The sequence below is a fragment of the Plecotus auritus genome, assembly GCF_963455305.1.
Source record: "Plecotus auritus genome assembly, chromosome: 6".
In the NCBI taxonomy this organism is placed as follows: Eukaryota; Metazoa; Chordata; class Mammalia; order Chiroptera; family Vespertilionidae; genus Plecotus; species Plecotus auritus.
In genome coordinates, this window is record NC_137773.1 from 25,758,187 (window position 1) to 25,771,712 (window position 13,526).

The following is a 13,526-nucleotide window of genomic DNA, read 5'->3' on the forward strand; positions in this document are numbered from 1 at the left end:
ACCCCCACCCTCTTCTACCTTCCCTCTGAGGTTTGAGCATCTGATCGTTGCTTCTCCCGAGGATCTTTTTACCATTGATCTTTTAGACAGAGCAGAAGAGAGAAGGGAGGGAGGGAAGGGGGAGAGAGAGAGAGAGCGAGCAACATTGATGTGAGAGAGACACATCGATTGGTTGTCTCCCATATTCACTCCCATTGGGGCCAGGGATCAACCTGCAACCATTTGGTACAAGGGCCAACATTCTAACCACTGAGCTACCGGCCAGGGCACTTTTACTGCTTAATGCTGGTAAATAAATGCATCCAATAAATGCAGTTAATTACTGAATCTTCTCCTTTAAATTTGCAATGACCTGCTTCAAGCTCAGGTGAGGCTGAAGGCTACAGAGGTTAGAGACTCCAAGTTATATTAGGTAAATATCCTAGCTTGTGTTCTTTCCTCTTTAAAAAACTCATTTCAGAAGATTTACAGAATACAAGCCAGCAGAAAAAAATTGAAATAGTCTAGAATCTCACCATTTGGTGATACTTTGGTACATTTCCTTTTAGTTCTTTATCCATTAATATATACACATATATTTGTAAAGCTAGTTTTATATAGTTCAATTTGTTTCTTTTTATTGACAGGAAACATATAACATCAAATTTATCAGATGAACCATTTCTAAGTATATAGTTCAGTAGTGTAAGTATATGGTTGTGAAACTGATCTCCAGAACACTATATCCATTAAACTTTATTTTACTTAACAATAAATCATAAACATTTCCCCATAATTCCAAATACTCCATGATACTGAATATGCTTCTCTAATATTATTTTTAATAAGTATATATTTTCATTACCATTATTTTTAAAAACAAAATTTTAATTGTTTCTTTTTAGATTATTATGTTTTTAGATTATTTCTGTGATTTTTACTATCATACACAATACTATGGTGAACACTTTTGCACATTTTATACATATATCTCTGCATACTTATTTTAATATTACCTTATCATAAACTCTCTGATGTGAAATTGCTGATTCAAAGGAGATGTACATTTTTAACATTCTTGATATGAGCTAGAGTTTGAATATGAGAGATGACACCAATTTACATTCCTATCAGCAGAATAAAAAGGCCCATTGCCCCATACTCTTGCCAGAACTGGATATTATCATCTGACATCTTTTCTTAGAGACTTAGTTAGTTCTGAATACGCCTCAGATCAAATGGAAATTGCTCTCAGGAATCACTGTGGTACATGCATCCTTCTGGTAAGCTTAATCAGCTGTAGACTTGATGTTCACGTACCTCAACAAACAAAATTGGGAAGATGCCGATTTTGTCTCCTAACTTCCCTTCTGCCCAGTTCTCATCCACTCGGCTGATCACAGTGATGATATCATCCTGAAAGAGAAAACGTCTCATGGTCAGGATCCTGTTTTCAGGTGGTGAATGCTCTCAGTGGACATCAGCTTGGAGCCCCAGATGGTGTGAGGTACAAGGCATGGAGTTCTTTCATGATTTGTTTACAAAATTTTCCTGCTAGATGATCTTTTTCCATAAAGGGCCGGATTTGGATCACCAAGACACAAGAGAAATAGAAATAATTTGGAGGATCAGTGGACTCCAACAGGCAAACTTAGAAATGTTTCTAATTTTTAATCACCAGCAGAATCTGGCCTTTTCGTTTAAATTAATCTGATGAGGAAATCAAGATGAAAGCCATAGGGAGACAGACAGAGCTTAGCAAAAGAAAGAATTGAATTTCATTCCGATTTTGAAGACTTTTCAGAACCTATCAGTATTCAATGTATCAAATGGAAAGTGACTTTTAACTCAATTTTTTCTTACTATAAAAGTTTATATGTAGACTTTCTTATTATAAAAGGTTATATGTAGAAACATCTGAAAATACAGATAAGCAAAACAAAGAAAAAAATTCTGTCACAATATAGGTATGACCACTGTTAGCACCTTGGTTAACACCTTTTTTTCCAGATTCTTTTCTGTGAAGAGAACACATATATACATGTATATATAAACATACTAATTTTTAGGCCAGCCTGTGTGGCTCAGAGGTTGAACGTCGACTTGTGAACCAGGAGGTCATGGTTTGATTCCCTGCTGGGGCACATGTCCAGGTTATAGGCTCGATCCTCAGTAGGGGCATGAGGGAGGCAGCCGATCAATGATTCTCTCTCATCATTGATGTTTCTATCTCCCTCTCCCTTCCTCTCTGAAGTCAATAAAAATATATTTTAAAAAGCATACTAATTCTTAAAATCTGTTCCAAAAATACACAAATTAATATAATAAAGTACATAAATTTTGTATGTAAAGCTTGATGAGTTTTTACATTAACTATATCCATGGAACACCATCCAGATCAAGAGTTATAAACATGGCCAGTATCTAGAAGGTTCCTTTGTACCCTTCCTATCACCTAGCAAGAGGTAACCACTCTTCTGACTCCTAGCATGCCTATTTATTCTGCCTCTTTTTGCACTTCATACAAATATAGGACACATTCATTTTTTACTTAATACCATATCAGGGACATCTTTCCACATCCATACCTGTTCATCAATCTAAACCTGAATAGTCACCCACTGATCTCTTTGACCTTCTGACCCATGCCCCTGGGTAATTTAAATGAAACTAAATCTAAATTAATTTACTGCATTATATCTTTTCTTAACTTTTCTGTCATTATTACACTTTGCAATTACATATTTAGAGGTTAGTATTTCTTTAATGCTTATCTACTCCATCAGAACATAAACTCTATGTGCGCAGGGCCTGGGTCTGTTTTGTTCATTTCCATGTCCCCAGAACCTAATACAGTGGCCTCCCTTCAGGAGTCATCCAATAAATATTTCCTTGTTTTGTTTTGTTTTTGTTAATCTTCACCAGATGATATTTTTTCTATTGATTTTTGAGTGGAAGGTGATGGGAGAGAGGGGGAGAGAGAGAAACATGGATGCGAGAGAGACATCGATTGGTTGTCTCCTGCACATGCCCTGACCAGGGCAGGATATCAAACCTTCAACCCAGGCAGGCACATGTCCTTGACTGGAAATTGAACCTGTGAACCTTTGGTGCATGGCTTAACACACTAACCACTTAGCAGCACTGGCCAGGGGGGAAATATTTCTTGAATGAATGCATGCATGAATAAATGAATGTGTTAAAAAATTGTACAATTTAATGAGATAGAAAGCACTAGGGAAAGATCATGCTGAGTTCATGTTTAATTTGGATATACTGAGTTCAGAAAGAATATGCCCTTTCCTAGTGCAGTTTCAGCCTTCCATACCCTTCCAGAATGAATCAAATTTTTCTCTATTGGTTCCTTGTCATAATTTACCATTTATGTGTCTGTTTCTTCCACTAGTCTGCTGGGTCTGTGATGGTAGGAACAGTGACTCATCACTTTGTTCCCAGTGGACAGTTTGGCACATGGATGGGCCTACTGAATGAATGAGCTGGTAGATTAAGTGTCCCAGAGAGGGGCAAAAACAAACCCCCAAAAACCCCAAACAGAGGATGCTCCCTGCCTATGTCTCCCTCCAGCTGCGTCCCCAGAGCGCAGTGTCTAATGCCTGGCACAGAGTGAACGCTGAGTAAAGGCTTGTGGAATTGAACTGTCCTTCCTCTGACTGCAGTTGAAATATGGCCTGTGCAGTTTGGGTTACAGAATGACCTTCCTTAGGGGACTCACTTGGAGGTGCCAAGACAAGAATGATCAGTATTTCAAAATGTGGAGGGCAGTGAGGTTATCTAGTAGGAGGGAATCTGAAGTAAATCTCATCTCTGGCAGTGGTGGAATAAAAATGTCCTACAAAACAGACCTTTCCCGAGCCAGTGTGACAGTGTCACTTCTTATATGTGATTTATCATAAGCAGCAAAGAATAAATGCCATCCCAACTATGGTTTCTATGAGGAAATTTGAATATTGAAGGAATAAGAAATACTGAACACAGAGAATTAAAGTAGTCTAGACTTTAGTAGAAGTATGCAGGCAAAACATTTTTAGGGTGATTAATGTCCTTGGAAAGTATATCTTTTTTTTTTAAATAAATCTTTATTCAGATTATTACAATTGTTTCTCCTTTTTCCCCCCATAGCTCCCCTCCACCCGGTTCCCACCCCACCTTCTGCCCTTACCTCCCCCCTCCACTGTCCTCATCCATAGGTGTATGATTTTTGTCCAGTCTCTTCCTGAACACCCCCATACCCCTTTCCCCCTGAGAATTATCAGTCCACTCCCTTTCTATGCCCCTGATTCTATTATATTCACCAGATTATTCTGTTCCTCAGGTTTTTAATTCACTTGATTTTTAGGTTCACTTGTTGATAGATATGTATTTGTTGTTCATAATTGTTATCTTTACTTTTTTCTTCTTCCTCTTCTTTAAGAATACCTTTCAGCATTTCATATAATACTGGTTTGGTGGTGATGAACTCCTTTAGCTTTTTCTTATCTGTGAAGCTCTTTATCTGCCCTTCAATTCTGAATGATAGCTTTGCTGGGTAGAGTCATCTTGGTTGTAGGTTCTTGCTATTCATCACTTTGAAAATTTCTTGCCACTCTTGTCTGGCCTGCATAGTTTCTGTTGAGAAATCAGCTGACAATCGTATGGGTACTCCCTTGTAGGTAACTAACTGTTTTTCTCTTGCTGCTTTTAATATTCTCTCTTTGTCTTTTGCTCTTGGCATTTTAATTATGATGTGTCTTGGTGTGGTCCTCTTTGGATTCCTTTTGTTTGGGGTTCTGTGCGCTTCCTGGACTTGTAAGTCTATTTCTTTCACCAGGTGGGGGAAGTTTTCATTCATTATTTCTTCAAAAGGTTTTCAGTATCTTGCTCTCTCTCTTCTTCTGGTACCCCCATAATTCGGATGTTGGTACGCTTGAAGTTGTCCCAGAGGCTTCTTACACTATGTTCAACTTTTTGGATTTTTTTTTCTTTTTGCTTTTTCGGTTGAGTGTTTTTTGCTTCTTTGTATTTCAATTCTTTGACTTGATTCTTGTGTTCCTCTAGGCTGTTGTTGGGTCTCTGTATAATATTTTTTATTTCAGTCAGTGTATGTTTAATTTCTAGTTGGTCCTTTTTCTTTTTTTTTTTCACTTTTAAATAAATCTTTATTGTTCAGATTATTACAGGTGTTCCTCTTTTTTTCCCCCTAGCTCCCCTCCACCTGATTCCCCACCCCACCCCATGCGCTTATCCCCCGCTACTGTCTTCATCCATAGGTGTAAGCTTTTTGCCCAGTCTCTTCCCGCACCCCTCACACTCCCTCCCCCCTGAGAATTGTCAGTCCACTCCCTTTCTATGTCCCTGATTCTATTATATTCACCAGTCCATTCTGTTCTTCAGATTTTTTATTCACTTGATTTTTAGATTCACTTGTTGGTAGGTATGTATTTGATGTCATTTTGTTGTTCATAATTTTTATCTTTACCTTTTTCTTCTTCTTCCTCTTCTTAAAGAACACCCTTCAGCATTTCATGTAATCCTGGTTTGGTGGTGATGAACTCCTTTAGCTTTTTCTTGTCTGTGAAGCTCTTTATCTGACCTTCAACTCTGAATGATAGCTTTGCTGGGTAGAGTAATCTTGGTTGTAGGTTCTTGCTGTTCATCACTTTGAATATTTCTTGCCACTCCCTTCTGGCCTGCATAGTTTCTGTTGAGAAATCAGCTCACAGTCGTATGGGTGCTCCCTTGTAGGTAACTAACCGTTTTTCTCTTGCTGCTTTCAAGATTCTCTCTTTGTCTTTTGCCCTTGGCATTTTAATTATGATGTGTCTTGGTGTGGTCCTCTTTGGATTCCTCTTGTATGGGGTTCTGTGTGCTTCCTGAACTTGTAAGTCTATTTCTTTCACCAGGTAGGGAAAGTTTTCTGTCATTATTTCTTCTAATAGGTTTTCAATATTTTGCTCTTTCTCTTCTTCTGGCACCCCAAAAATTCGGATGTTGGTACGCTTAAAGTTGTCCCAGAGGCTCCTTACGCTATCTTCATATTTTTGGATTTTTTCTTTTCTGGCACCCCAAAAGAAAGTTTTTCTGGTTGGGTGTTTTTTGTTTCCTCATATTTCAGATCTTTGGTTTGATTCTTGGGGTACGTTGATCTACAGTTGAGTTTCTGTATATTCTTTATTTCAGACAGTGTATGCTTAATTTCTGACTGGTCCTTTTCCATTTTTTTTGGCATTCTCATTAAGGTCCTTGAAGGACTCACTAAGCTCCTCGGAGGTCTCATCAAGTTTCTCGGTGGTTTTTAGAAGATTCTTGAGTAACCTTATAAATGTGGTTCTGAACTCTATGTCGTCCAATAGTTTGCTTTCCTCCATTTCTCTCATTCGTGACATGTTTCTTTATCTCTGCATTATGCTGCTTCCTTGTGTTGATGGAGTGGCTTTGTGTGGTAGGTGACCTATAGGGGGCTATAGGGGCCAGTAGCTCAGCCTCCCCAATCACCTGAGGTGGACGCCTTTGGTACACCCCTTTGTGGGCTGAGTGCAAAGTCTTGGTGTAGTTAAGTCTTGATTGCTGTTGGTACACTGGGAGGAATTGACCTCCAGGCCAATTGGCTGTGAGGACCCGCTGTGTCTATAATGGAAGAACTGCTGTGCTGGAGACACGCTTATGGTGCAGGACTTGTTTCAGTGGGGCTTTGGTGCTCACTGAGTCTGCCTCTTGAATGTATCACTTATGGATGTGAGGAGTTGAAATCTGGTGTCTCACACTGACCACTAGGTACACAGGCTTCTGGATCTCCAATGGGGTGCAGGTCAGCTACTGTCTGAGGCCACCCAACAGGAGCTACAGCGAGAACTACAGTTTTCTCCTCTTTGCTTGGGGTTTGGAGGTTTTGGAGCTGTCTGACCCGGGCTGCAAGTTTGCTAGGTTTAGCTGTGATAGGGCAGGCCATTCATATGCTAAAGCTGCTGCTTGGAGCTTGGGTGGGTTTGTAGATTGTGCAGGGCGGGGTCTCAGGGCGTGAATAGGCTAGGGCGTGGCAAACAGCGATGGCTGCCAGTAAGCCGGCTCTGCAGCTCTGCGTCTCTGACCGTGTCCCCGCGTCCCGCGCCCCAGCACAATAAACAATTGTTCCTGCGCATAGCCCTGTAAGCAAGCCTCCCTCACTTTCCGACCCCACGGCAGACAGTCCAGCTTCTCCCCATAGGAGTTTGGTTCCCCCGCATCTCCCCAGAAACGAGTTCGGAGTAATCGGGAGCTTATCTCCCTTCGGGTTGAAAACAGCAGCACTCCCAGTCACCCGTTGCCAGCCCGATTCGCGCGTCTCCGTACCTCAGCTTTTCGCGCGTCTCTGTACCTCAGTTTTTTGCACCCCTCAATGCTGTTTGCTCTTTCCTTCTAGTTGTAGAACTTCCACTCAGCCAGCTTTCCCGTGGTTCTGGGTGATAGACGTTTTGTCTTTTAGTTGTAGTTTTGAAATTGTTGTGCGAGGCAGCAGTTTAGGTGTTTACCTACGCCGCCATCTTGGATCTCAATCTAGTTGGTTCTTTTTCATATCTTGGAGGGTCTCGTTATATTTATCAGCCTTTTCTAGGATATTCTTGAAAAACCTTATAACCGTGGTTTTGAATTTTATATCCAGTCGTTTGTTTTCCTCCATTTCTTTCATTTGTGATCTGTTTCTTTGTCACCGCATTTTCATTGCTTCCCTGAATTGGTAGGGTAGCTTTGTGTGCTAGGTTTCCTATATGGCCCAGTGGGTCGGCCTCCCCAGTTAACCTGAGGTGGATACTCTTGATGCACCCCTTTGTGGACTGTGTGTACAGCCTTGTTGTAGTTAAGTCTTGATTGTTGTTGGTATCACTGGGAGGAATTGACCTCCAGGCCAGTTGGCTGTGAGGATCAGCTGTGTCTACACTGGGAGAAGTTTGGTGCTGGAGACAGCCTTATAGGATTAGACTTGCCAAATTGCAAAAGCCTCTGTGCTCAGCTTGGATGGGGTGGAGTCTCAGGGCGGAGCAGACAGTCTTGGCTTCCAGTCAGCCTTGTCCTTGCGTGCGCGCGCCTCCAGACCTCTGCCTTCCCCGGCTCCCAAGTCTCCGCCTGAGAGTCCAGATTCCCCCCGCAGGAGCGTGGGTCCCCAGGGGCTTGCCTGGAACTGGGGTTCAGTGCAGTCTGGAGCTTCTGACTCCCTTCTCCTAGGGAAAGCCTGTGGCAACCTCCGCAGTCTTTGTGCACACTGGCACGTGCGCCTCCAGACCCCTGCCCGCCAGGGCTCCCCCGGGTCTCCCCAGGGTATCCGAGTCTCCGGGTGCCTTTCTCTCTACCTGACAGTCCAGGCTCCCCCTGTATGAGCCTGGGTCCACGGGGTTTCGCCCAGAACTGGGGTTCAGTGCAGTCGGGGGCTTCCTTCCCCCTTCCGCCAGAGAAAGTCAGCCAGGCTCTCAGCCACCCTTCCTCTCTGCGCGCACAAAGACCCTTCGCCATACCTCCAATTCTCTGTGAGATTTTCTCTTTCCTTCTAGTTGTAGAATTTCCACTCAGCCAGCTTTCCTGTGGTTCTGGATGGTGTCCGTTCTGTCTTTTAGTTGTAGTTTTGAAATTGTTGTGCAAGACAGCAGTTTAGGTGCTTACCTATGCCACCATCTTGGTTTCCTCCCGGAAAGTATATCTTCTAAGAGTTTTTTTTTTTTTTTTTAATGATAGTCACATACTTTTAAAAAAATATATATTTTTATAGATTTCAGAGAGGAAGGGAGAGGGAGGGAGACAGAAACATCATCGATGAGAGAGAATCATGGATCGGTCGCCTCCTGCACGCCCCCTAGTGGGAATCGAGCCTGCGACCCAAGCATGTGCCCTTGACGGGAATGGACCCTTCGATCTGCAGGCCAACGCTCTATCCACTGAGCCAAACCGGCCAGGGTTTATAAGAGGTTTTTTATGTTTAAAGGTATAATTATGCTATGATGTGTGTTTGGAGTGTCTTGAATATAACGTTTACAACAAAATAGATGGTTGTAAATGAGAAGATTTAGGTGATGAGAACTTGGTCGGTAAGAATAGCCTTACAGATACATGATAAAGAGGTAAGAACTGTAGTTTTGCAAGCACGCTATCAAATTGTGTTTGTAATTTTCTGTCCACATGTCTGTTCCTCTCACTGCTCTGTCTGAGGTCAGAGATTGGGACTTGTTCATGCTGTATCCCCAGTGCCTGCAAAGAATAGGTGCTCACATGCCGGGATTGTGAGCTGGATCCCCAGTAGGGGGCGTGCAGGAGGCAGCCAATCCATGATTCTCATCATTGATGTTTCTATCTCCCTCTCGCTTCCTCTCTCTGAAATCAGTAAAAAAATATATTTTTAAAAAGTAAAAAAAAAAAACACAAAAAAACACACAAAAAAGAATAGGTGCTCAAAGTGATTGTAGAATGAATGAATGAATGAATGAATGAGTAAATGCTTATTCTCATAATTGCAATAGAAAAGGCTTAAGGATTCCTATCAAACTGCTATTAATAGGTTTCTCTAGTGACTTCATGTCTATGTAGTTTGAATTATACACACACATTGCATATACAAGCACGTATGTGTGTATACATACATATATACATAGATATATACACTTAATATAATTTAAAAATATAAACAAATATTAAGGTTCTGCACAGTCTCTCCATGGTCACTAGTGATATTGGTGGCTGCCCAGAATCTTACCTTGAGGAAGGTCAGGCAGTCCTGGTTGTCACTCTTGTCCTTATTTCGTAGGTCGAAGTTGTAGAGGGCCCGGCAAAGTGGGGGTGGCTGGGGCAGCTGCTTGATGACCTCCACAGAGCTGGTTGGGAAGAACCCACTGATTCCATTGATCTCCCCCTGGTACCAGTTCTCGTCCAGCTGTCTCCGAAGGAGGATGACATCTCCCTTATTAAACCTCAGGTCACCAGGATTCTGCCCTCGGTAGTTGCATAAGGCCTTTGCTCGAGGCACCTGCCAATAAAACATGTACTTGGCTTAGAGGCTGGAGGAACAGAATGAATCATATTAATAATTAACTACTGAACCCTCCCAATGTGCTAAGTGCTAAATGCGGATCATCTTGTGGATCTGTAAACACTGAATGCAATGTTTACCACAAAGTAGGTTGTTATGAATGAGTAGAATTAGGTGGTGAATTGTGTGTAAAATTACTAGTATATAGTAGAATTAGATGACCTGTGGACCATATCTTTGAGATGGACACTCTAATCATGCCCATTTCTAAGTAGGGTGACTGAGGCACAGAGTGGTTGAATAACTTGCCTGGGGTGACAGTTGGGAAATGGCAGATATGGGATCTGAACTCGGGCCACCTGAGTTTAGAGCTCCTGTTCTTAACCACTATGCAGGGACAGGGTTTTGGATTTAACTCCACAGCTACATGCACTTGAGTGAGTCAGCGACTCCAGGGCCTGGACACGGACTGTGAATTCTGGTTCCACCTCTTTCCCCTTGTGTGACCATGCTCAAGCTAGTTACTCTTTTCTTAAACCACATTCATTTATAAAATGAGGTAATAGTAGGACACCCACCTCATTAGGGAGTTGTGAGGAATAAGTAATATTCATAATAGTTTTAGCTTATGGCTTGGTACATAGCATGTGCTCAATAAATGATCTCCTTTATTATCATCACCTATAATGGAGGGCTGATGATATCAGTTCTACAGAGTCCTCAGTATCGATGGGAGGAAAACTGGGCTGAAACACCCCGAAGATAGAAAGTGTTACATGAGGGTGATGCAGCGGAACTTGTCTTCAGCCTTCTCTAGAAACTGTAAACCTCACCAGTGTTTGCATCTCTAGGAAGTGCAACTGACACATCATTAGTCAGAAATCAATCATCAATATTTAAAATTTACCTAAAGAATCATCATCTGTTAAATCTGTTGTCTGTCTAAATAATTATTTCAGTCAAATGTCTTTCTTTTTTTCCTAATCGAAACGGTTTCTCCACACAGAAAGGACCTCACTCTGGTCTCCCGGAAGCCAGTTTGACAAACTGAACGTTCAAATCACGTAGGTTTAAGGGAAAGCCCGTCAGTGTCCCCTGGGATTGTGGCTTACTTTGTGCTTTCTCAGCACTGGGGCGGAACAATCCTCTCTCCTGGGGCAGCCTTGCTTTTGTAAGGGGGTGTAAGAAAACATTCATTCTGTTCTTCAAGGACCTTCGGGTCTGCAATGTTCATTTGAAAAGGAACTTCAAGCAGGTTAGGGGTAGAGCCAGGATCGGAGCAGCAGCATCTTGCTGATGGATGGTAGAGTATGCTTTCCTACTGGCCCCTGGGTACAGTAAGAGGAAACCAAAGGGGTAGGAAACCACAGGAACACAGCTCAGCAAACCAGCGAGCAAAGATGTGTGTACTAGGAGGTTTACAGGGCTGTGGATAAATGGAATTGACTGAATAAATTATGATGCACCCATACAATGGAATACCCTACAGTTATTAAAATTGATGGTGTTGATCTATAATTAACAACATTGAGTTACTCAGAATATACTGTTAAGTATAATAGAAGAGGTTAAAACAGTTCTGTAGACTAAACTTTCATTATAAATACATATATATCTTTTTTTTTACCCCGGGAAAATGCTAAATGCTAGATGGCTATCCACCAACATTTTAAGAGGGGTTATTTCTAAGTGGTGAGATCTTTGAATACTAAAAAAATTATTTCCCTAAGTGCTTAGCTGTGTTTTCTAACTTTTCTACAATAAATTGATTGTATTGCCTATTATAATTGGATAAAAAATAAAATAAATAAAACTGAGGGATGAGAAGTGGAAGACATGGGAGAGGAATTTGGGAAGGAAATAAGCCAAGCTGAGTAGGATTGGCAAACCTTACAACCAACTTTTTGGACACGTTCTTACCTGAAAAATAAGCAGGTAGATAGATGCTGGATGAGAGCAAAAGATGTGGGGGGAGGGGTGATCTAAACTGGCTACACTCCCAGGGTTGGCTGTATCAGGGACAAAGTTATCCCTCCATATTCCTTCTTTCCAATTTTCCATAGAAATAAATCACTTTTTTTTTTTCTGGTTACATGACTACCTAGAACAGTAGTCACATTTTCCAGCTTCCCTGGCAGCTAAGTTCTGGCCAAAGGGGCCTAAGTAACTTAGCGGAAGTGTTTTTACTGAACGAGACCAATTTTCTCTTTTCTTTCCTCCATTTCGCTATGTGGAATGGAGATGTGATGGCTGGAGCTCTAGCTGCCATCATGAACCGTGAGGAGGAAGGTCACACCTACAGAGGAAAGGAAGTAGTCTGGGTTGCAGAGTCACTACTGAAGTCCTGAGCTACTTCACTGCTAGACTTTTGTCTGAAAGTTAAATAAACTTCCATCTTGTTTAATGCATTGTTATTTTGGATTTGAAAAGGAAAAGAAAAGAAAGGAAGAATTTTAAAATTAAGGAAAAATATTAAAGCCCCTTTGACTTTGTATAATAATAACATCAATGGCTAATATTTATTGAGTATGTTATCCTATGTGCCAGGCACGGTGTTAAACATTCCACACCATATTTATTTAATTTTCATAACAAGCCGTGAGTAGAAAACTGGGTATCACAGAGCCTAAGAAGTTGCCCAAGTTTATAAAGCTAGAAAGCGGTAGGTTTAGAATTTGAGCTCAGGTCTGTCTGTCCCCAAGCCAAGCTCTTAACTAGTCATCCAGTGTTTCTTAAAATGAAGTTTGTGGTTCACCTGAATCAGAATCTTGACAGATGTTAAAAATGCAGGTTCCTGGACCCCAGCACTGACCTATTTGACCAGAATCTCTTCAAGTGCGTTTCAAGTATCCGCACTTTTATCAAGCTCCCCCAGCACCCAAGTTCAATGCTCTCTCCCCTACCCCACCCACATCTGAGTTATATCTTTTTCTAATTAAAATGGAAGCAGCCCAGCCAGTGTGGCTTAGTGATTGAGCATCAACCCATCAACCAAGACATCACCGGTTCAGTTCCAGGTCAGGGCACATGCCTGGGTTGTGGGTTCAATCCCCAGTTGGGGGCACGCAGGAGGCACCCAATCAATGATGTTTCTCATTGATGTTTCTCTCTATCCCCCTCCCTTCCTTTCTCTCTCAAAATCAATAGAAACATATATATATATTTAAAAAATGGGAGCAATGAAGTTTTGATGTGGTTTTGTAAATGACTAAGCTGCTCTTTTCTTTTCTCTTTTCTTTCCTTTTCTGGAAGACAGCCAATGCAAGTGGCTTCCATATTTTAATGACTACTGAGCATGTATATAAAATTAAAATTGCACTAAACGCTTAAACCTCTTTGAAGATGCATTGACTCTGAAACCCTGAGGTAGTGCCAGTGGTTTTGTTGACCATAAATGACCCTAGGACACTGGTGGACTGTCCAGTGGGAGTTGGAGAGAGCACATAACATTACAACACATGTTGTCAAACACATTTAATCTCTAGTTTTCTGACACCAAGTGTCAACTGTGGTACTTTCTTCGCTTAGGATGTTAATTCATAATTGTTTCTTTTTTGTTGAT

General features: G+C 41.5%; 2 protein-coding genes across 12 annotated transcripts in view; one reads left to right on the forward strand and one right to left on the reverse strand.

Moving 5' to 3' along the window:
* SH3RF2 (SH3 domain containing ring finger 2) overlaps positions 1 to 13,526 on the reverse strand; it is a 116,520-nt gene that overhangs the window by 57,915 nt on the left and 45,079 nt on the right. For all 10 annotated transcript variants that reach the window (XM_080673043.1, XM_080673038.1, XM_080673039.1 and 7 more), the window contains 2 exons: positions 9,692 to 9,961; positions 1,300 to 1,395 (listed from right to left, as the gene is read on the reverse strand). In XM_080673043.1, the coding sequence (XP_080529169.1) occupies positions 1,300 to 1,395; positions 9,692 to 9,961 (366 nt within the window). The remainder of the gene's footprint in view (positions 1 to 1,299; positions 1,396 to 9,691; positions 9,962 to 13,526) is intronic.
* The window catches only part of GRXCR2 (glutaredoxin and cysteine rich domain containing 2), a 160,415-nt gene that overhangs the window by 49,555 nt on the left and 97,334 nt on the right, over positions 1 to 13,526 (forward strand). The gene's annotated exons all lie outside the window — the stretch shown is intronic.